Source organism: Berghia stephanieae, chromosome 3 (genome assembly GCF_034508935.2).
Source record: "Berghia stephanieae isolate SIO BIC M18660-M18661 chromosome 3, UCSD_Bste_1.3, whole genome shotgun sequence".
Lineage (NCBI taxonomy): Eukaryota > Metazoa > Mollusca > Gastropoda > Nudibranchia > Aeolidiidae > Berghia > Berghia stephanieae.
Genome location: NC_088362.1, coordinates 49,094,350 through 49,119,349, shown reverse-complemented (window position 1 = coordinate 49,119,349; position 25,000 = coordinate 49,094,350). Strand labels below are relative to the sequence as shown.

At 37.7% G+C, this 25,000-nt stretch overlaps 1 protein-coding gene across 2 annotated transcripts in view; it reads left to right on the top strand.

Moving 5' to 3' along the window:
- Positions 1-25,000, top strand: part of LOC144967919 (somatomedin-B and thrombospondin type-1 domain-containing protein-like) — a 97,206-nt gene that overhangs the window by 1,902 nt on the left and 70,304 nt on the right. For both annotated transcript variants that reach the window (XM_078905691.1, XM_078905692.1), the window contains exon 2: positions 979-1,442. In XM_078905691.1, the coding sequence (XP_078761817.1) occupies positions 1,142-1,442 (301 nt within the window). In that variant the 5' untranslated portion in view covers positions 979-1,141. The remainder of the gene's footprint in view (positions 1-978; positions 1,443-25,000) is intronic.

The following is a 25,000-nucleotide window of genomic DNA, read 5'->3' as shown; positions in this document are numbered from 1 at the left end:
AGCATTTCAGCTGAAGTATATTCCCTGTTTTTTAAAAAACAAGAATACACAATGGAGTAAAAAAAAATGTGTGAACATTTATTAGGAGCATCTCCTAAGATTCACCTTGCTCAATACGCCTAAAATTCTACATTCGTCACCCAACGTATAAAACAAAATCCCCACTATCTACATACATATCATCATCAATAGTGGCTTGTACTCTTGAGCACGTTGCCCGTCAGTTGTCTCCACGAATCACGATCCTCTGCGGTGCGCATGAAATTTGCGTTGCCTTTTAAATCACTTTTGGCCATTCTTGGGTTATTTAGACTGGTATTCTTTGTATCCATCTAGCCCTCCTACCTTCGATCATCCCAGATGTTACCTACCAACTTTTCTCCACACATGTCCCAGAAAGCGTAACTGCCTCTTTCTGGTATCGATCAACTTTCTTCCCTTTCTCATATACATTATAAATCCTCCGAAAGACGCCCTTGTACGAACATGCTTATAATACATATCCTTCTCTGCGTGCTCTCTCACATCTGAGTCCAGCGGGGAAATGGGTGTTGCATGCTTTAAAGTAAGTTAAAGTCACATTTCGCCAAGTCCAGTAAGAGGAGACACTGGGTGACTGCGAATCGGCTTCGGTCCAGGAGCTGCCTCACGGCCAGTGCGCTTCATCGGTGGGGTCTTTCTACCTGTCCAACATGTACCCTCTGTGGGCAAGAACCTGAGACGGCAGAGCATCTAGTCGAACGGTGTGTTGTGACGATGCTACCCGGCGGATTTGCGACGGTGCACGAATGCGGACCGGACTTTGCTGATTGGGTCGATCGTCACAACATAGTAGTGTGAAAACCATAAGAGGCTGCTGCCAAGTCCAAAGTTTTGCAATCCGTTTCATCCATCCGGACTATGTCAAATTCCAGTTCTATGTGATTAACCTGATTGCTCTAAAGAACTAATTTATTTTTTAAATATTTTATTTCACAGAATCCCTCCCTACAGCTGTCAAACAACCTGCAGCGAATTTTCCTTTCGGATTTTAGCCTTTGTGGATTAAATTGGTGAGAAAGACTCAGTGTGGATCTACTGCAAGGGAGAAGAAAAAACGTACGTGGATTTTAGGGGGAAAAAATTGTATTGTTATTCTTTCATGGATTATCTACAAAAATTATCGGCATCATCGAAAATGAACCTCCTCATCTCTTTCGCCTCCCTGGTCCTTGTCTCTTCAATCCTGTCCGCATCTCAAGTGGATGCTCGAAATCTGAGGGACCTGAAGCCTAATCCGAGGTCGTGCTATGAAGCAAGTCTTTGTTGTCAGGGGCAGAACAACACGTGTTTTGTGTTTGGAGATCGCATGGACTTGAACTCCAATTCCAAGAAATGCTACTGTGATAGCAACTGTATCATTATGGGGGATTGTTGCACGGATTACCACCACACCTGCAAGAGTGAGTAGCGCCTGTAGTACTCATTTTATTTTATACCAAAATATTATACTAATTGCTAGTATTTTTTTTTAATAATGGGGCGAATACTTTGCCATTTCCAAAAGTTTTACAAACTTCCATCTTTTTTATTTGTCTGTACATTTTCATTGTTATCTTTTCCGTGTCGTCACCAAGCATTCATCATCATCATCATCATCATCATCATCATCATCATTGTCATTGTCACTAGCTTCATCATAATCACTACCCTCATTACCCTCCTCTTCATCCCCCTCGGCCCCTCCCTTCCTCTCTTCTTTTTCTCATCCATCTCCTCCTCTTCCACCTCCTCCTCCCCCTTCTTCTTCTTCTCCTCCTCCTCCTCCTCCTCCTCTTCCTCCTCCTCCTTAGACACCTTACTGCTGTTAAAAGTATCCATATCTCGTATCATTAGAATTTCCAAAACATGTTCCTTGTCGAGACATGAAGTCGAAAAACTGACATCAGTTTTGAGCCATTAAAGCCACCAATCGCTTGTCGACGTTCAACACGTTTACAAATCTATATTAACGGTTAACGATCATTCGTTTACATAGTTTATACTGTGGCGAGAAGCATTCGAACCGACATGTACATATATATGCAGGTCTGATATCCGAGCCCACTCATGGGCCTATTTTAACATTCGTGTACATATATGTACGTCTATCTTTATGGGCGTATTTTAACATTGTTGTAATGGACAATATTTTGCGTCATTTTTTTTTTTTAGATTTCCATTACAACAATGAGCCCATAAGGAATTGCAGAGTCCTTTCCGTAAGATTTAGCAGACCAACCAACCCATTCACTCCTACATTTAGGCTATGTGGTCTTGTGGTATGACACTCGCTTTCGGATCGGAAGGTCCTAGGTTCGAGCCTCGCTCTGGTTATCAGACGTCGATTCGAACCGATTATTTGAACTTGCGACATCACTGTTATGTCACCCTCTGCCAGTGCTAAATAGAGAACACCGCAGATGCGATCTGCGCTTTCATAAACCAGCTTTCTCTGTTTTTATTGCTCTAGCACCTCTCTATACCAATTATCTCATATTATTGGTGTTGAGAATATTCCTACGCCATCAATGACATCTTGAGATTCTACTTCCGGATAGTTGGAGTATTGACAAAGAATTATAGTATCGACTTGGAGAAGTGAGATGAAGATGAAGATGATTATGGTGATGACGAGGAGAATGGAGGTAATGAATATTCATTAAATGGGAGGCAAGGTGAATTGAGCTGGGAACGTGTGCAAAAATAATGAATGTCACGAATATTGAACGAATGAATGAATGAATCGATGCCAGTGAATACGTCTTTTTGACGATCTTGGGAAATCATACAGTGGCTGTATGGGTCTGGTTGTTTGAGTGTTTGTGTGTGTGGGTGTGTGTGTGTGTGTGTGTGTGTGTGTGCGGGTGTTGAAGGCTGTAGACAGTGTAAGGATTGGACGAGAATAAAGAGTCTCATGGCTATGCACCCAAGATGTTGTAGATATGTATATTATATATTGGTCTAGTGGTATGACACTCGCTTTCGGGACGGAAGGTCCTGTGTTCGAGCCTCGCTCAGCGCATAGTTGAGTCCTTGGATAAAAGGCTATTTACTCATATTCTCTCACCGCACTCATGTATAAAATGAGTGCCTGGCCGTCAACAGCGTTGTCTCTGTCGGAAAAATAATATGGTAATATCGCCTAACAGCGTCATGTCTCGCTCTACATGTTAAATGTTGCTGTTGGTTATGAACCCCTTGTAAAGCGCTTTGAGCACATTAAGTGGATATTGCCCTATAGAAAAACTTAAGCTTTGTTGTTTGTTTGTTGCTGTTTTTAAATTTATACAATTTATATTATATCTGCCGTCGAACTGGTTTTAAAGTATTGTAGCTATTTATTTTATGTTTCCATTCATTGTTTTTTGTTTCTGGATGAAGAAGGGTTTTGAACCCGAGAAGTTCCGTGTTTGGTATTGTGTTATTTTTTTTGAAACTGTTATATATTCATTTTTATCTATTTGTATTACAGCAAACTGTTAATCTTATTCTACCATCGTCACGTGAAGTGCCGAAAACGCTCAATTTTGAAATTAGCGATTATCACTTGACTTGCGGTGACTTCCGTTATTATGATTTATTTTAATTTGTTTAAACGTAGAGAAAAAAATTGCTTCCCGGTCATGTTAGTAGTATCTTTCTTTGTGTGTAATTCCACTATCGATTACTGCTCTTTTGGGAAATCTTGTGTGCATAGAATCTAGTTTTTTTCGATAATCTTTATCGACTTCCATGTGTGTTTTAATGGTCGCAGAGAGAGAGAGAGAGAGAGAGAGAGAGAGAGAGAGAGAGAGAGAGAGAGAGAGAGAGAGAGAGAGAGAGAGAGATTTGCAGTCATCACGTACCTCAAATATAGCCTTAAGCCGATGAGATAGTTTTTCTTCGCTATATTTTTTCTTTCTTATAATATAAGTAAGAATAGAGTTGGGTGGGGAGGGAGGGGGGGGGGGGGGGGGCTTATCTTCGTTATTCTTTCTTTCTTATCATATAAATATGAAAAGAGGCGGGTGGGAGGGAGGGGGGGGGGGGTAGAGCAGGAATTAGGATCGGTCCTCAAAACGTTTTCATGCCGTGGATCAAAAGAGTCCTTCTCGTCTGCCAAACTAAAAGTCATAGAGATTTGTCAATAACTCAAATGAGTACGTATTATAATGTTCGCGCCGTCGGCGACGACCAGCATGTAGAGATTTCTATATAGCGCAATATCCACTAAAAACGTGTTCAAAACGCTTTACAAAGGGGTCCTTGACCAACAGCAACATGTAACAGGTTGAACGAGACACGACGCCTGTTAGGCGATATTAAATTTTTTTTCTTTCCGACAGGGACAACGCTGTTAACGGCCAGGTGCTCATTTTACACCCGAGAATTGTGAGGAAATATGAGTAAAGAGCCTTTTCCAAGGGCTCAACTACGCGCCGAGCGAGGCTCGAACCTAGGACCTTCCGATCCAAAAGCGAGTGTCATACCACAAGACCACATAGCTGCAATGTAGGAGTGAATGGGTTGGTTGGTCTGTTAAATCTTACGGAAAGGACTCTGCAATAGGCTAGCGTCCTATCAAAAGGGTGTTAGGCAATTTTTAACTGTCTATTCCACACTATAGAAACCATAATAAACACCGTTTCCATTGACCTAATGGTTAGAATAAGACTTCAATTGTTGAATATGCTGCTAATCGATTTATTGAATTCATTGCGATATAGGATATAATACCGAATAAATCGAACCCCACTGTTAAAGGGTTAAATATTGAAGTACAAATAGCTTATCCTCTTGAGAGTCAACACTTATCTTTTTCTCATACACCAAACAATAACACACCGTGAGAGACCTCGCTCAGCACGCCTGGATATGAATAATAAAATTAAGAAAGCGAAACAAATTACTTCCGATGAATTCTTTCTTTTTTTATTTGTCCTGGTTTTATAAAGGAAATTACACCTGACTCAGCTATTTTCGCATTGTGAATATAATCATTGTGCAGAACCATTGAACATTCGGTGGAATGTCCCAGCTGTTTGGAAAATAACAAACACTCTGGCACCAAATAGAAGGAAGAAAAGTTTTAAAATGGATTCATAATATTTATTATATTGAAATAGGCCACGTTTCGGAATTTTACCCAGGTCAGTAAGACAAATGATACTAAAATATTGAACAAAATGGAATATCACAGTGTTCAGAAAAAATAATCAAAATTTGTAACAGGGAACGTTTCGGGCTCCAACTCTTCTTCGACCAAACTCAAGATCAATATTGACTTGTAACGCAGGAGCAAACGAGTGCTTGGTAATAATAAAGACCACTAAATACAAGATTGAATTTAAATTTGTCTTTGATCCGCTGGGACAAGGAAATAAAAGAGAAATTATTTTTTTGTCGCAAAGGCCGTTATTATTTATGACAAAGTTTGAATGAGCGATAAATGGTTAATGATTTTGTTTTGGTTTGGAACTGGCAACTTTTTAGAGATAGACGTCTAATAATAATATATTTAATTTCGTATCTTAAGTAGGTCAAGTGCGTCCTGACTTTATTTCTTTCAACATATCTCAAAGTGGAGCTTTTGATACCACGATTTGTAAACACGTATTTAACCATCATTTATATTATAAATATACTATAATATATACTATAAACTATATACTATAAAAATACTTAAATTATTAAAAAAAGAAAAAATGAAATAATAGTGCTCAACTTTTTGATAAAAAACAATCTTGATGAGAACGAGATATTACGCCTGTTAGGCCATATTACTTTTTTTTCGGACAAAGACAACGCTGTTAACGGCCAGGTACTCATTTCACACCTGAGAACGGTGAGGGAATGTGAGTAAAGAGTATTTTCTCAGGACTTAACTATGCGAACCCAAGACCTTCCGATCCGAAAACGAGTGTCATAGCACTAGACCACATAGCCGCACAAATTGATTAAAGGGCCTCATAGAAATAAAATGTCAAGCGTTAAAAGCTGAAGTCTTAAAATTGTTAACTTCAAAACACTCTTATAAAATAATAATAATGATGATAATAATAATAATACTACTACTACTACTAATATAATAATAATAATAATAATAATAATAATAATAATAATAATAATAATAATAATAATAATAATAATAATAATAATAATGATTAATAACAACAACAATAATAAATAATAATAATAATAATAATAATAATAATAATAATAATAATATAATAATATAATAATAATAATAATAAATGATAATGATAATGATAATATAATAATAATAATAATAATAAAAATAATAATAATGATAATAATAATAATGATAATAATAATAAATCTACAACTCAGATCTCGACTGCAAAAAAGTTTATATGTTTGCATTGACACTCAATCAAACATATACTTGGATATATAAAATCCTAAACAAACACATACCAACACATACATATACACACATACATATACACACATACATACAAAATTTAGAATCAATATGCTCACATACTTCAAATATTAACACAAATGCACTTTGACACAAACATATTAGTTTCTTTATCTATTTAATCTAATAATGATCAAGTACAATAATATCTTTCTCTCCCCCTCTCTCTCTCTCCCTCTCTCCTTCTCTCTCTCTCTCTCTCTCTCTCTCTCTCTCTCTCTCCCTGTCTCTCTCTCACCCAATATGTCTCTCATTAATTATATGTTATCCCCGATTTCTCCCGAGCCCCATCGATATATCTCTAATTTTACCCCCGCACCCCTAGTCTTTTTAGTCTTTCTCTCTTCCCTACCTGCCCCCCCCCCCCCCCCCCCCACTCCTGTATTGTTCGAAGTCGAGGGATAACAAATTACAGGGTGACAATAACCAGTTAACTGCCATATTCTAAAAAAAGACATGTATTCAAAAATTAGCCAGAGAACTTCGTCCTTCAAATATCAATCGATAAATGACCCTCATCTCGGAAAAAAAACCTCTCAAACTTGGGACTTCGCGAAGTCCCAGAGGTCCCAGGTTTGAGAGTCTTTTTCCAAGATGAGGGTCATTTAAATCGATCGATATTTGAAGTACGAAGTTTTCTGTCCAACTTTTTAGATACGTGTTTTATTCAGAGTACGGCAGTTATCTCGGTTAAACAGATCAATTAAAATCTTTTGAAACCCCAGGCTATTCAGTGCATAAAAAATGATCAAAGAAAAGCAAAGACAATTCTTATTTAAACAATATGATGATAAATTCATTTCACTGTAAATAAACACACATATACACACACTCACATATACACACACACGCACATACAACACGCTCCCACCCACACATACATACACATATCCCTTTAAGAAAAGAGAATGGGAGAGACTGAATGGGGTTGGGGGTGGGGGAGGGAGAGAAAGGGGATGAAGAGGGGGAGAGGGGGGAGGGAGAGGGGGAGGAAGAGGGGAGAGAGAGAGAGAGAGAGAGAGAGAGAGAGAGAGAGAGAGAGAGAGAGAGAGAGAGAGGGGGACTAAGTATGGGACTTGATGATATATAGATAGATAGATAGATGGGTGGATTGATGATTTATATATAGATAGATAGATAAATGGATGCATGGATGTATGGATCGATGGATGAACGGATGGATGTTGGACATGAGGGGGTTAGAGAATATGATTGCATTCCAGCGTAAAACTAAAAATGTTAATGGATATGAGTGAATGAGAGAGTAATTACCCCCCCCCCCCCTCCCTTGCTTTCTATTCGCACCCATCCATTCAACTACTATGACCTTTTGGAAGAGTAGTTATTTTCTATAATTATAGCTTTGTAAATCACTTGACAGGGGAGTTCAATTCTCGTCAAAAGTTATACCATTTTGTATCATCTTACCGTTTCATGATTCAATCGGGTATCTATCTACCTGTCTGTCTATCTATCTATCTATCTATCTATCTATCTATCCGTCTTTCTATCTATCTATCTGTCTGTCTGTCTGTCTTTCTGTCTGTCCGTCTGTCCGTCTGTCTGACTGTCTATCTAGCTGACTGTCTATCTATCTATCTATCTATTATCTATCTATCTATAATTTATCATCAAAGCAAGACGAATATATATATATATATATATATATATATATATATATATATATATATATATATATATATATATATATATATATATATTGTCTTGCTTTGATGATAAAGACTTAAAAAAGCTTTCTCAAAATTAGATAACATGAATGGTATCTTTTAGACGAAATCTGTGACGAACGATCAACAGCTCTATGTTTTGTGTCCAAATATTGTTCAACCAACAAAAACTCGTGGTTCTTTGTTTGCTTGCGAAACGTTTAGAGATTCAACATCCACATGAACGAATTCGATCAACATTCTAGATTGCATTTGACGGTACACTATTCTGTCTGGAGTTTTAAAAAATTGGAAGAGGGAAGTTGGGGGGGGGGGGGGAGGAGGCAGCCAGAAAGGTTCAATTAGTTGATATTATTATAGATCTTGTCTATTTGAAGAAATTTTTCTAATAAATAAATAATTAAATGAATAAATAGATAAATCTATATGAATACATTTAAAAAAATAATGGATAAATAATTAAATAATAAATAATTAAATGAATAAATAAATAAATGAGCGATCTCTGTAAAAAGCAGACAACCAATTTTTAGGCCGTGTCTATTTCAGATTATAACTTCATTATTATTTTAAAAGAAGACGGGGGAGGGGGGGGGGTCCCTTTTTTCGCGCGACTATGTATCTTGTGTCCTTCCACAGCGTTGTCTCTGTCGGAAACAATCAATTGAAATATTATCGCCTAACAGGCGTCCTTTTTCGTTCTTTAAGTTGCGTGTTGCTGCTGGTCCCGGACCCTTTGTTAAGCACGTTTTATGGATATTGCGCTATATAAAAAGTTCAAGTTTTTTTGTTTTGTTTTTTAGACAAATAAAAGAAATGTTTTGTCATTGCTTCAATTCATTAAGATTTTCAACGCTCTTGATTTCATCAACCCCAATTAAATTTGCAACCTAGAGAGGTCATATTTAATTTCTCTCAAAATAATAATTCCCCTTATTATTCAGTTTATCTAGTCTAGTCAAGCGATGTTAAACACGTTCAATCTATGGATATTTAGCAAGGATGACAAAGACGTTGGCCTTAACAACGTGTCCTATGCTAAAGCTTTTTACAGTTGTTACATCACTCGACTCAGTGTGAATTGGTAATGGGACTACTACGGGTATGAAATCAGTTACGGATATTGGAAGTGCGAGGACAAAAGGACTCCTAACATCCGACCAGGACTGTATTCGTACTATAATTCCTCATTTACATCCTTCTTTGTGTTGTCCTGTTGAAATCTGTAAGACAATTTAAGTTGGGAGAAAATGAAACAATATGAAGCTCATTGAGCATGGACATGCGTGTTATATACGTCCATATTTAGTGACATTTATAGTACATATTACATTTAGCGTACATTTATAGGATGGGGCAGTATGGCTTAGTGTGGTATAGCTCGACTACCCGCAGGGCTGTGTGACCTTGAGCAAGTCACCTCGCCCTTGCTCACTTTGCGGCGCTGCATTACGGCGTCGCCTGAGTTATCCCAGTCTTTTCTTGGAATAGATCATTATAAGGGATGAATAAAGGGAATTTTATTTATTTTATGTTTATTTACATCCTTCTTTGTGCTGTCGTGTTGAAAATCTGTAAGACAATTTAGGTTGAGAGAAAAATCGAACCAGACGTGGATATAGTGAAAGAAGAAGATAGTATCGGGTTTGCCAGCATGAGCTGTTTGTACATAATTTAAGCGTTATACTAATTAATCAATCGTGGCCAGTTACATGATAAAATATCTGACTGATGTCAAACTGGGTCGAAAGTCTGGAGTCTGGGTAAGCAAAAGTCTTGTAGTGGATGTGTGTGCGTGTATCTGTATATGTGTAGGTGTGTTTGAGTGTGTGTGTGTGTGTGTGTGTGTGTGTGTGAGTAAAAAAGAGGGGGGGGGGGGGGGAGAGAAAAAGGAGAGCAAAAGAGAGATAGGAGGGAGAGAGAGATATATATATATATAGAGAGAGAGAGAGAGATAGATAGAGAGAGAGAGAGACTGACACACAGAGAGATGGGGGGGGGGGGAAGAGAGAGAGAAAGAGAGAGCCAGAGAGAGAGAGAGCCAGAGAGAGAGAGAGAGAGAGAGAGAGAGAGAGAGAAAGAGAGAGCCAGAGAGAGAGAGAGAGTATGTGTGTGTAAAAATAGATGAAAGAAAAACACACGCAACGTAGACATATATACACACGTTCATGGTAAGTGGTGGTGGTGGTGGTGGTGATGGGTGAGGTAACGTAAACCAGATGTGTGCTCATCTATTTTACACACACACACACACACACACACACACACACACTCACATACACATAAATACACTACTCACACACAGATCTATAACGCTCCAACTTTTCTCATCGTTCATCTTGACATGAATGAAGGAAAAGTGAATCTTGAATCTAGCTGCCCTCATGCTGCGCCGAGACTTTTCGTTCTGGCTTTCTGTATGCTGTGAAACGTTCACGACTCTTCCCACTACCCTTCTGTCTACCATCATTACTGTACCTTGGAGCTGCCAATCTTACGACTTTGGGTGGGGTTCCCGACCTCCCATCGTGGACAGGGAGGTACAGGGAGGTACTTGCTGTGTCTTCTATCCGCTTGTATCTGTTTTCCAATAGGATTCATTAGTCGTACCGTCACTTCCTTCCTAATGACGTATGGTAACTTAGTAACACTGGCTCTAAACTATCGGAACAATGGCGGACGCCGTATGAAATATTTCTCCGGCGAGCTTAAAAGCGTATCCAGAGGAAAAAAACCCCATCAATTTGATCATGTTTTGACTTTTACACATTCTGATCACAAGGCATATGAAAAGGGAATGAAAAGTTCTCGCCAGCATGAAGAATAAAAAGTAAAGATTTTCTTTGTTTAGAACCAAGATGGCCGCCGTTGCCGGGCGCGTGACATCAGACTACTGAATCCAATTGCTTTCTGTATTTGTCTTGGTTGCATTTCTTGGCTGTGAGGGAGACAGTCGGAATTTTGACGTCATTATTTGTTTTTTTTTGTACCGCCTAGTGAGTTGTCGTTAGTAGAGCTCATGGAAACAAGTGGTCCCATTGGTTGAACTATTGAATACAACTCACGAATTTTTTTCTTTTGTGGACAAAGACTGGCATTTTGACGTCATTTTTTTGGTCAGTGTCAGGCTATAAGTTAACGATGGCTACGGTGCCAGGCTAAATTTTACGATGGCTACAATCAGACTACGGTCTGCAAAGGAGGATCTTTAATTCGAATATTTCACCTCTGAAGATCTAAAAACAATATTTTTTTAAATGGTGCCGAGTGACGCCATCTTTATTTACTCTATTCAATGAAAAACATATGGGCAAAGTTGATACCTTTGTAGTCCACATATTCTTGACACTTTGAGAAGTGTTTCCAGATATTCTTGTGTTGCCAAGCCTTCGGGTTTTATAACACATATTTTTCCTTCCACAGTTTTTCGAAAAAGAAATATTGATGTTTTTGTTTTTTTAGTTTTTAATTATTTTTTTTTAGATACGTTGCGAAACTGTCCTAAGGAACAACCCATTGTGTATATTTATGCACATTTTCGTTGAACTCTTCCACGCTTTCATCATGCTCTGAGTGTTTCATTTTGACTCCTATTGAATATTAAATTAAATTGAAAAATTAAATTGAGCATTTATATAGCGCAATATCCACTTAACGTGCTCAATGCGCTTTACAAGGGGTCCCTGGTCAACAGCAACATTTAACATGTAGGACGAGACATGACGCCTTTTAGGCGATATTACAATTTTTCGGACAAAGACAACGCTGTTAACGGCCAGGTACTCATTTTACACCTGAGTACGGTGAGAGAATGTGAGTAAAGAGCCTTTTCCAAGGACTCAACTATGCGCCGAGCGAGGCTCGAACCCAGGACCTTCCGATCCGAAAGCGAGTGTCATACCGCTAGACCACATAGCCGCAATATTAATATGGCATGATAAAAATACAATCTGATGAACTGAATCACTCCGGAGCCATCGCAAACTTATAGATAGTATGCGCTTGGCTAAGAAGTTCATAACATTGCCATCCGGAAGTATAACGGACCAACACACAAAACTCCGTGTAACCATGAACTTTTTATCTTCTGGATAATACCGTTTAGTGAGTATTTCTCATAAACGTGGATGGCAAAAAAAAAAAAAAAAAAGACCAAAGTGACGTCAACTTCATTCTATCTCGAGCCGGACACTGACCAAAAATGACGACAAAAGACAAGACTTTGGCCACAAAACAAAATAAATCGTGAGTTGTATTCACTAGTTCAACCAATGGAATCACTTTTTGTTTTGTTTTTAGCTAATTTGTTTTTAGTATTGTTTTGGTTTTGTTGTTTGGGGGGAGGGGAGTTGTTTTCACTTTTTTTGTTTGTTTTGGTTTGTTTTTTTTGTTTTGTTTTGTTTTGTTTTTTTAATTATTGACGAATTATTTACGAAGGCTACGCTTTGTCACAAGTCACTACAAAAGGTCGTATTGTTGATTATTTAAAAGAAGGTCTTTGGAGCAAATCGACGATAGAGTCAAGAGTTAATCTCGTTCTCTGTAGCTTTAAACGGACAGTAGCTATTGTTTGCTACCATTTGGATAGGTCACTAGCCTATTGCAAAGTACTTTCAGCCAGCCAATCGAACAGGTCCAGTTACCCTATTGGGGAGATCAGAATAAAATCTCGACTTCACGGGGGTTCGATACTGGTCCCTTTGCTTGGCGAGGCGAATGTTCTACCACTGAATACTGAGCCATCAGGACCTATTGAACTTATTAAGAAAGGGAAATAACTCGAAACAATCAGATGTTCGAATAGGATTCCATAGTCTAATGTCACGTCGCCCAGCAACGAGCAGTTTGGTTCTAAACAAAGAAAATCGGTACTTTTATTCTTCATGCTGGCTAGAACTTTTACACATGTCATGTGATCAGAATGTATAAGATTAAAAACATCATCAGATTTATAATGTTTTTCTCCTCTCGGATACACTTTTATGCTCGTCGGAGAAGTATTTCATAAGGGCGTCCGCCATTGTTCCGATAGTTTATAGCCAGTTACTAAGTTACCCTGCGTCATTACGGAGGAAGTAACGTCACGACTGTTGAAGCGTATTGCCCATTTTTTCATCAAATTGCATCCATTTTCATTTCGACAAGCAATATTGTTACGCTTTTTTCTCGTGGACATAAAGGAGTTGGCAGCTCGGTTACTCCACTAGCTATTTTCTTCATTCTTCTCGCTTTCAGACTCTCTCGTTGATATTAATTCACCATACTTTATTCATAATTACGTGCCTTGAGAGTTCCATGCTCAGAGCTAATGATACTTTGGAACTGCGTCAGCGGTGTGTTGTTAGGTTAGCGCGTGTTTAACTCATAACACATTCCACGTAAGGATCAGCATCAAATATTTAAATGAGGAAATAAGATATGGGGAGCAAAAAAAAATTCCCTTGATTGAATAAAGAATTATTTATTATTATTATTATTATTATTATTATTATTATTATTATTATTATTATTATTATTATTATTATTATTATTATTATTATTATTATTATTATTATTATTATTATTATCATCATCATCATTATTATTAAAGAGACACCAAACGAATATTTGGTAGATTTAGATACCCACTTATACGCCTATGCGTGTGATTGATTTTACCAGTTAACTGCCGTACTCTGGAAAAACGCTTATTTAAAAAAAAATTGGCCGTAATACTCGTCCTTCAAATATGGATCGATTTAAATGACCCTCATCTTGGCAAAACTTTCAAACCTAGAACTTCGCGAGGTCTCTCTGTAATGCTAATAGAGGGTAAAAATTGTTTGCTGTTATTTGAATATGATTAAAGTCGATCGCAAAGAACTTTCCACCAGATTAAGCAGACCTAGCAATCCAATCTCTTTTGGATGATGAAAATGAAGCTGCGAAACTCATGAGAACACTTATTTTATACACAGTTTTTAAAAGAATGAATAGAGAGGAAGATAAGGCTAGAAAAATGATAATAAAGTAAAAAATGCTGACTCACAGAATTTCAAGGTACATAAAATAAGTAAAATTTAAACTGGGTCACGAGAAATAGAAAACAGTATCCATATGTGTTGTGTTTGTGTGACTGCTCGCAAGGATTCGGCGCCTACACTACACTGGAAGTGCAGGAAACGCACAGCTTCATTTCCCACTATATAGACCTAAATAATATTTGTACAGTAAAATCAATCTGTAAGCTATTAAGGACTTTCTTGGCTTTGATCTTATAGTACTTTTATCATAAAATAACCAGAATCAATTTGAACAAAACTTATGTGATTTATTTGGTAAAACTTTGCTTTTCTGTAGAATCCAATTTCGACAGGAATGATTTTTCGTTCACTTTCTGTCTCCTTATGCCTCTTATTTCTGATAATGGGGGTCCCGATTGCTCAGTTGGTAGAGCACTCGCTTCACACGCAAAATGACTAAGATCGATCCCGGGTGCAGTCGATATTTTTTTTTCTGACCCCCCTGTCAACCCAGTTTGAATGGGTAGCTGAATCCGTTAGATTTGGCGGAAAGTACGTTGCGATAGACTGACGTCCTATCCAAAGGATAGCAAGCAATAGCTATTTTTCGTTTCACGCTACAGAAACCGGGATAATCTCCTGTTCCATGGGCCAAATTGCTCTGAAGGACTATAAGAGGATATTTCAGATAATTCTCGTCTATTTCTCCTTCTTCGTCTTCCATTTCCCGTCCTCATACATAAAGATGACACAGCGTATTTTCATTTCAATGTTTACCCAAGATCTTTCAACTACCCGATTATTCATTCTATCCACCATTTCCCCTGTCTTTCCCTTGTAACCCTTTCGAGACTGATTTTTCTATTGATCATAATTAATTTCTCTCATTCTTAATTTTGATTATAAGCATAACCCCCAGACTTACAGTAACAGCGATGCTACTGGGGTTTTCAGCGAAGCCCAAGACGTCGGGATAGAGTTAGATTAAAATCGAATTCCACCGTTAAAGAGTTTCAAAACCAGCGGATTCCTCAATCGATCACGTCTTTCATTTATTTATTAGTTTGGACAAAGACAAAGGCAGATAACTCATTTAAAAGAGGGGTGGATTGGTGGTGGTGGTGGTGGTAGTGAGCTAGACCTCTTTCTCTTGACCTCATCACCGAGTACTCACCGCAAGAATGGTGTTTCATTACTTCCCCTTTACTCTCGTCATTTTATCACCCTGACCGTCTGACACCTGTCGGTATTTGGATTTGGACACTAACCATACGGTCAGCTCTTACGGTGTTTTGACTACAAAAATTGTAATCTGAGGGGTGCTGCTATCGATTTACTTCAGCTGTAGTCTTTCATAAACTCATAGACTGACTGTGTGTGGCCAAACAATAACGTCAGGGGGGCCGCGGCTACCGAAGAAAGTGAACTGTGAGTTGTACAACCATTGAGATTATTTGTTAATGATGATGATGATGACGGTGGTGATAATAATAATAATAATAAGAAGAAGAAGAAGAAGAAGAAGAAGAAGAAGAAGAAGAAGAAGAAGAAGAAGAAGAAGAAGAAGAAGAAGAAGAAGTAGAAGAAGAAGAAGAAGAAGAATAATAAAACAAAAACAATAACAATTATGATGATGATGATGATAATGATAATGATGATGATGATGATGATGATGATGATGATGATGATGATGATGATGAGGCGGAGGAGGAGGAGGAGGAGGAGGAGGTTGTGGTTCCACTGCCCCATCAGACAACTTGGTTTTTTGGCAAGTACATCCATTGACCCATACCACCCCCCCCCCCCCCCCCCCCCTTTTTTTCCCAACAATTCCCTACCTACCAACTCTGAGGTGACCCAGTTCTCTAGAGCAATATTGAATCTGTTCCAAGGTCGGCTGTTTCTGTGGCCCTTCGCCCTTTTTTTAGTTAGCCTTACAATGACAAATTACCTTTTTTCTTTTATCCGTTTTTAGTCAGAGATTTTCATTTCAAATATTTTTTTTAATGAGCTTTTTATATAGCGCAATATCCACTAAATGTGCTCAAATCGCTTTACAAGGGGTCCCTGGTCAACAGCAACATTAAACATGTAGGTCGAGACATGACGCCTGTCAGGCGATATAAATTTTTTTTTTTTCGGACAGAGACAACGCTGTTAACGGTCAGGTACTCATTTTCCATCTGAGTTACGGTGAGAGAATGTGAATAAAGAACCGTTTCCAAGGACTCAACTATGCGCCGAGCGAGGCTCGAACCCAGGACAAATGCGAGTGTCCATGAACTAAGTTGGTTCCAGACTTGCTAAAAATGATTGATCCCGAGACTTACCATAAGTCTAAGAATTGGGAATTTTTAACAAGTTAGATCATATTGATTAATCTATATTATTTGAAGTTAAAATTTTCATGAGAAAAAGATTATTTTAATATGTTCAAGAAAGACATTTTTGTTTTGGTCGTAGGCTGTAAACTAGCATACTTTGTCTGGATCTATCATAGAACAACACTGGTACCGATTTCACAAAATTATGTCGGCCATACAAACGGTAACAACAATTATCAGGAGAGTCTGTGATAATAATTATTCTTGTAATTATACTCTTTATGGGGCGATAATAATATGTAGAATTGGATCAAATGTGTAGCTCTGGAACCCTCTGTTTTTGTGTTTACGCCGATATTTAGTTGTACTTTCTTTTTTGTTTGTTTTTAAAGTATTATTTAAAAGAAATTGTCAAATTTGTTTGCCAAGAGCTCAATCTTTAGAAAGAGCACTCTAAATATAAGTAAATGGGCAAGTATCGATCCCGGGTTATGTCAATTGTATTTTTTTTAAATACTTCCCAGCCGAGCCTTGAGTGGGTCTGTTAGATCTGTTAGATCCATGACTTAACTATAGTACTAGTCTGCCATGGTTAGATCCGATAGATCCCATAGTAGATCACTTTGCACTGAATCCACTTTTTGTCTAATGAGTAGCAAGCAATTTACTGTCGGTTTAAAAAGCTACAGCAACGGTGAGATCAGCTGGCATTTGATTCTGAAGGATAAAAGAAAGGAAAGTAGTTGAAAGTCGTGTCGTTTTTGAAGTCACTGTTTGCACTGTGGTCAATGACTCGGAGCTGCCGGGGTGAAAAAGAAAACATTATAGATCGTCCGTATTGAGCTAAGACAGACCAGGACAGACAGGCAGTTGTCACGTTCAACGACAAAACATCGTATATTGAGCTTTTTTATATCGCGCTAAATATATTATATCCACTAAATGTACTCAAAGCGCTTTACAAAGGGCCCCTGACCAACAGCAACACGTAACATGTAGAACGAGACATGACGCCGGATAGGCGATATTGCAATTTTTTTCGACAGGACAACGCTGTTGACGGCCAGGTACTCATCTTACATCTGAGTGTGGTGAGATAATGTCAGTACAGAGCCTTTATTTTCCAAGGACCCAACTATGCGCCGAGCGAGGCTCGAACCCAGGACCTTCCGATCCGAAAGCGAATATCATACACAAGACCACATAGCCCATAGTATATCCATTTGGACAGAAAAGTTTTACTTTATATAATATATCAATTCTTTCATAAATCGATAGAATAAGATAAGATGATTTGTCAAAACCAAATAAATCCTATCTAGACTGCTTTACAATTTTATCTATCGAAAAATAGGGGAAAAACTCGATTATTTATAATATAGTGCAACATCGACTAAACGTGCTCAAAGCGCTTTACAAGGAGTTCCTCCGAGCCAACAGCCAACACTTTTACATGTAGGACGAGACATGACGCCTGTTACGCGGTAGGACTTTTTTTCCGACTTAGAATGTAAAATATGTCACCCATCGTCTCAAAACGGTATTATGTCGGAAAACGAACCATATGCTTAAAAGACGAATTAAATGTTAAAACTGATCAAAAATATAAATTGTTGGCATTAGCAACATAAAAGATGGTATCCATTCTCTTCAATAAAATATACTAACTCAACACAAGTCTGATATTTCTGGCTATAAATTCAATTTTCAACATTTTAACCACCCCGACATAATACCGTTTTGAGGCGAAGGGTCACATATATCTGGCCAAAATGAAAAAAACAAAAAACAACCAAAACCAAACGTGTTTCGTCATTTTACGGCCCAGTGCTGTCATCCCTTGCTTAGATTTCGTAGTGTTTAACATGGCTGGCGTTGTCTGTTGACGTCAAAGATTAATGCCATGTGACGTATGCGATTGATGTGCTTGCTGCTGTGCTGCTGTAACCACGTGATGACTCGATGGGTAACATGGCTGTCAACAGAAAGACAGACAGACAGGCAGACAGACAGACATTCGGATCAACGAGATGGTTACTGTCTTGTTGTTAAAGAGATATTGAATTCTAAATCTGTTACAAGTCTAATGGGAGTTCTAATATATTTGATGCTCGGCTAAGGTTACAGAAAAGACATTCAGAGACAGGTGGCTCTTGAAGCTGAAGTTAATCCAGGTCTCCGAAGCATTATAATAAATATCGACGGCATCTTTTGCTACCTACACTTCAGATATCACGCAAATCTATCGTCAAGTACTTTCTACCGGATCTACTAGACCTAGCTACATAATCAAAGCGGTCAGAGGAAACCTGAACTCTTCTCTGGGTCGAAACTGATTCCTTGTCAGTAGTGTTAATTTCCAATCCAGTTGGAGAATCCCCCCTATTGAGTTGCAGCCCAACCCCCCCCCCCCCAACCCCACCCCCTCCTTTAAAAATAGCTGACATAGGAAACTAAGATTTTGAAAATAGTATAATGCAAATAAAAGGATAGAGAAAGTGAAGGTGTGTTTTGTGTTCGCTCCAATTACAGAACTGCATTCGCCTCTTTGACTGGATAAATCTTGTTGAAAAGGAAACTTTAGTTCCTCAGATCCTACATCCAGGATTTTGAAGCAGTTATGGGATCATTGTGATCGCAAATTATTGATTTGTAAAGCTATTTGTGACCCTTCGCCTCAAAACGGTATTATGTCGGGTTGGTTAAAATGTTGAAAATTGAATTTATAGCCAGAAATATCAGACTTGCGTTGAGTTAGTATATTTTATTGAAGAGAATGGATACCATATTTTAGGTTGTTAATGCCAACAATTTATATTTTTGACCAGTTTAACATTTACTTCGTGTTTTAAGCATATGGTTCGTTCCGACATAATACCGTTTTGAGACGATGAGTACATTTATAGTGATTTTTTTTTTCATTATTTCCATTGAAAACTACGATTTTTTTAAAAGATTCAAGTAGGCAGCTCTGATCTATGCTGAAGAGTCGACCTCCCAGACGAGTCTGGCGTTGTAAATCTTTACTGAAAGAGTGGCTGGAATTAGTACCTGTATAATAGAGACGGGTCATAAAACAAGTCCCCGGTACTCAGTAAAATGAGCCATAAATTATTCCACTCTAGTTTTAGTAAGTGTTATGGAAATCGGTGTTGTCACGGCATGCATAGCAGTTAGTGTGCTGCTGGTGGTTTCCAACAACTCTTCAACGATGCGTTTTTAAATTATCACACTGCGGGGAAAAACTCTATACTTACATTTTCTCACCTTACTCAGGTGTAAATTGTGTCGTTGATTGGTCACGAAGTTTTTCTTTTGGAAAAATAATTGTAAAAAACGTCTTTATGTCTCTTACTACTCGTGAAGTGCTGTAGGTTTGTGGTCCCTTATAGATCTCTTTGGACACATTATTTTAGTGGATATAGCCATCTGAAAATACCAGACATGTCCATTCTGTAGATATAGCCATCTGAAAATACCAGACATGTCCATTCTGTGGATATAGCCATCTGAAAATACCAGACATGTCCATTCTGTGGATATAGCCATCTGAAAATACCAGACATGTCCATTCTGTGGCTATAGCCATCTGAAAATACCAGACATGTCCATTCTGTGGATATAGCCATCTGAAAATACCAGACATGTCCATTCTGTGGATATAGCCATCTGAAAATACCATTATACATCATAAGGCAGAAGTCGTGTCGTCACACCTTCATCTCTTTCGGTTCAAATCTCAACAGTGGGCAGAAAGTCACTGGTTATATATTCTATCCACCTATATCTGTTTTCCTGGTTGATTTCAGTCTTTGTCTTGGAATTAGATCGCTTGGTTTTGTCTTCGCCCTGGCCGGAGTCCTTAGCTGAGAGGAAAAGAATCAAATGTTTAGTTTAAGGAGATGATTTTTTTTTTCAATGTAAATAATTTCTATTTTATTTTACGTGGTGGTCATAATATCGTGGCCATTGCTCTATATAAATGCTCATACTTAGTCTTTCTCATAATGTGCTTTGATTTGTAAATCTTGAATTTTTTGATCATCCTAATTTCTTCCTTTTGCTGGCGCTGAAATGACCTATAAATGTGTTGCAATGTGCAGCAGGGTTGGGTTTTTTTTGTTGTTGTTGTTTTTTTTTTTTTTTTTTGTTTTTTTTTTTTGGTTTTTCTTTTTTTTTTTTTTTTTCTTTTTTTTTTTTTCTTTTTTTTTTTTTTTTGGTGGGGGGGGGGGGGGGGGGGTAATTTGGTCGTTTTCTTTATCTTTATGTTTATTTATGTATATTTTTGTTTTTGTTGTGTGCTTTTTTTTTTCTTTTTCCATTTTTTATGTTCCTTGCTTTTTGTTGTTTTTTACTAGTGTCAGTTGCGAACACTATTTCAATTACTTTAACCCTTACGTTGACCATAACGTGCCTTTCCATCCTGGCGGAAGCGCCAACTGTAATCATGAATAATTCCCTCCCTTTATTACTATTCCAAACCATGTTAAATTATCCCCTTACCATCGCGAACATACACATAAAAGATTGGGCTAAACAGGTTCCCCTTGAAAGGAACTAGCGAGACGAATTCAGCTCTTTAGTAACGAACCACGTTTATTTGTATTTTTGCTAGAAACCTTATAATATTTCAAATTCAGTTGATTGTAATGACCCTTGTCAAAAGGTCACAACAATGACACTTTAAAAATAAAATATCAGATTTGCTACTTTTAGAAAAGTTGAGAGCCATTATTGTCGATCTATATTTATTGAAGTTACAAGTTATCTGGCCAAAATGAAAAAGGCGTTTTGTCAAGGTACGTTAAAATTATGGTCTTAAAAGCATTCGCAGTGAAATACATTGAGGTACTTGCCATAGAATTATTTTTCTTTAAAAAATAATATATCTAAAGATATGCTTTGTGGCCTGCTTGTGAACTGACCTTCGTTCATAAAGAAACTATGAATTATTTTTCATTGAAGAATATCACCCCCTAATATCGCTATTTTAGAGAGATAATGGGAATAATATGCATTTCAGAAACCTCGGCGGTTTATTCGTTTTTCTTTACGTTTCTTTTTATTTATTTTCTTTTATCAACCTGAGAGAAATGAATTGACTTTTAACCTCAACCTCCACCTTGATATTTGAAGCTAATATTATGATGCTCATTCCTGAAAGGTTATGTGTTTTTAAAAGAATAATGGACAGCCATTTGAATATAATTTCCTATACCATATACTGCGTGTTAAAATTTGTATTAAAGTAAAAGATAGTATGCGCTTGGCTAAGAAGCTCAACATTGCCATCCGGAAGTATAACGGACCAACACACAAAACTGTGTGTAACCATGAACGTTTATAATCTGGTTAATACAGTTTCGTGAGAATTACTCATAAAAGCGGATGGCAAAAAAAAAAACCAATAACAAAGACCTGAGTGGCGTTAACTTCGAACTATCTATACATAGAGGCCAAAAAAAAACAACTATTCATCAATTGCAATGATGGAACGTCGGAAAGTGAGCTCTAGAAGTTGAGTTTTTCAGACCTCGCGGAAATGCGTACTCTTGTGAATTAGTATAATAAAAACATAAAATTGTCAAAGTTATATGGTAATCTCTGTGGTTTAGTGGAACATGAGTGACCGGGAATCGGGGAGAGGGGTGGGGGTGGGGTAACGGTTCGATCTCCAGTTGAGGCAGACTGACCTTTTGGGGGGGAATGATATTTTCTTGTATTCTCTGCGTTGTCTGACGCTGTCTGGTATTTTCAGATGGCTATATCCACAGAATGGACATGTCTGGTATTTTCAGATGGCTATATCCACAGAATGGACATGTCTGGTATTTTCAGATGGCTATATCCACAGAATGAACATGTCTGGTATTTTCAGATGGCTATATCCACAGAATGGACATGTCTGGTATTTTCAGATGGCTATATCCACAGAATGGACATGTCTGGTATTTTCAGATGGCTATATCCACAGAATGGACATGTCTGGTATTTTCAGATGGCTATATCCACAGAATGAACATGTCTGGTATTTTCAGATGGCTATATCCACAGAATGGACATGTCTGGTATTTTCAGATGGCTATATCCACAGAATGGACATGTCTGGTATTTTCAAATGGCTATATCCACAGAATGGACATGTCTGGTATTTTCAGATGGCTATATCCACAGAATGGACATGTCTGGTATTTTCAAATGGCTATATCCACAAAATGGACATGTCTGGTATTTTCAAATGGCTATATCCACAGAATGGACATGTCTGGTATTTTCAGATGTCTATATCCACAGAATGGGACTTTAAATTCTTACATGTAACCTGATAAGATACAATCTTGGGACGAAACGCCGAAGGCACACTTTTCTGTCATTGTCACCCAGTTGTTCACTGATCGCGCTGAGCCACGCTGCCCCCTGGCGCTGATGTGACCTAAATGTGTTGCAAGCGCCGTAAAACCCTTAAAAACGAAACAAACATGTTTAAAGATCTCTCCTGCCATCATCAGGCAAATTAGATTAATCCATCGCCATCCTCTTAATTTGAGTGTTCCAGAAAAGCGGCCATTTCACTTTCGTATATAAGAACTATAGTGGTTATTTTGTTTTGGCCAGAAAATAGAGATGATTTTTCGAAGACAGTTGTTTTGAAAAATATCTGATTTGCTTCATAATAATTATGACCCCCCGCCCCCTCCCTGAACTGTCAAAACCTCTTAACGCCGATATTAATAAACAGGAATTTCTTTGAAATCTCAGTTCAAGATTTTTTTTTACCAAGTCCTTTTTGAAGTTCAAGATTTCTGGCCAAAAATGTAAAAAAAAAAAAAAAAAAAAAATAACCAAATAAAAAACAAACCCAGATGTACTCTGAGTGAACTGTAGACAGAATAGTATTATTATTATAATTCCAAGTACAACGAAAGGGCATATCGTTAATCAATAGAAATTACATTACATAAAGATGATAATGGCAGTGATAACATTCCCATCACCGAGTACAGATTGAAGGAATGACGATGTAGCCAAGCTGATCTAATACTTTTCTATGATTATTTATTTATGTGCATGTTAGGATGATAGTGTATTGAATGGATATACGTCGACGTGTACATACAATATGAAGGTCTGACATCCGAACACACTTTTTGACCTAGTTTACCTTTGTTGTAGTGGACAATATTTTGCGTCATTTTTGAGATTTCCATTACAACATTGAGCCCATGAGGAATAGGATTCAATTGTCTGATGTCACGTCCGCCCAGCAACGAGCAGCTTGATTCTAAACAAAGAAAATCGGTACTTTTTATTCTTCATGCTGGCTAGAAACTTTTTCACATGTCATGTGATCAGAATGTATAAAAGTCAAAACATGCTCAGATTTATGTTTTTCTCCTCTGGAAACACTTTTATACTCGTCGGAGAAGTATGTCATAAGGGCGTCCGCCATTGTTCCGATAGTTTAGTTACTAAGTTTACTAATGGGTTATCAAATAAGTGCACTTCGATTTGCGTGTATGTTTGTGTGTATGTTTGTGTGTATGTTTGTGTGTGTGCGTGTGTGTTTGTGTTTGTGTGCGTATCGTATATCATATGTGGCCCGTCGTCTCAAAACGGTATTATGTCGGAACGATATGCTTAAAAGACGAATTAAATGTTAAACTGGTCAAAAATATAAATTGTTGGCATTAGCAACCTAAAATATGGTATCCATTCTCTTCAATAAAATATACTCACTCAACACAAGTTTGATATTTCTGGCTATAAATTCAATTTTCAACATTTTTGCCAACCCGACATAATACCGTTTTGAGGCGAAGGGTCACATATTATATGTTGATCTCCCGATTCATTTGCTTCACGTCTCCAAGCGAGGATGTAATAATTGTCGAATGATGGAATGATAAGTGGGTGGGTCGATGGGTTGGTGGATTGGTGGATTAGTAGTCGTTCACAGTAGGCACCCGGGGCCGGGCTCTGTCCTGGTTTCTATAGCGTTAAACGGACAATAGCAATTGCTTGCTACCCTTTGGATAGGGCGCTAGTCTATCATAATTTACTCTCTGCCAGACTGAATAGACTCAGCAACCCAATCACTACTAGGTGGAGAGAAAAGTGGGGGGGGGGGGTGTCAGAAAAGAATATCTTCATAGTAAATGAATGAATAAATAATAAATGAATGAATTGATTTATCGAAAGATTAAACAAATTTGAAATTTACTGGTTTAAGTCAAGCCCTTAGGTCCAATATCAACAGGAAAAGTAGCAAGGAAAACAAACTGTTTGTTGACAATTGTTAATATGTGTATCGGTATAAATAATATGTGGGTATATCTGCGCGCCAGTGCGTGTGTGTGTGTGTGTATGTGTGTATAGTGAGTGTATATGTGATTTTCGCGTCAATATATGACAAATTATGTACGAACTGAAGATTGATTTTATGACGACACACAAAGAGACACGGAATGATGGCATATTATTATCATGATTATGATAATATTATGAATTAGAAGACGGTATGACGTCATCGTTATATCAAAA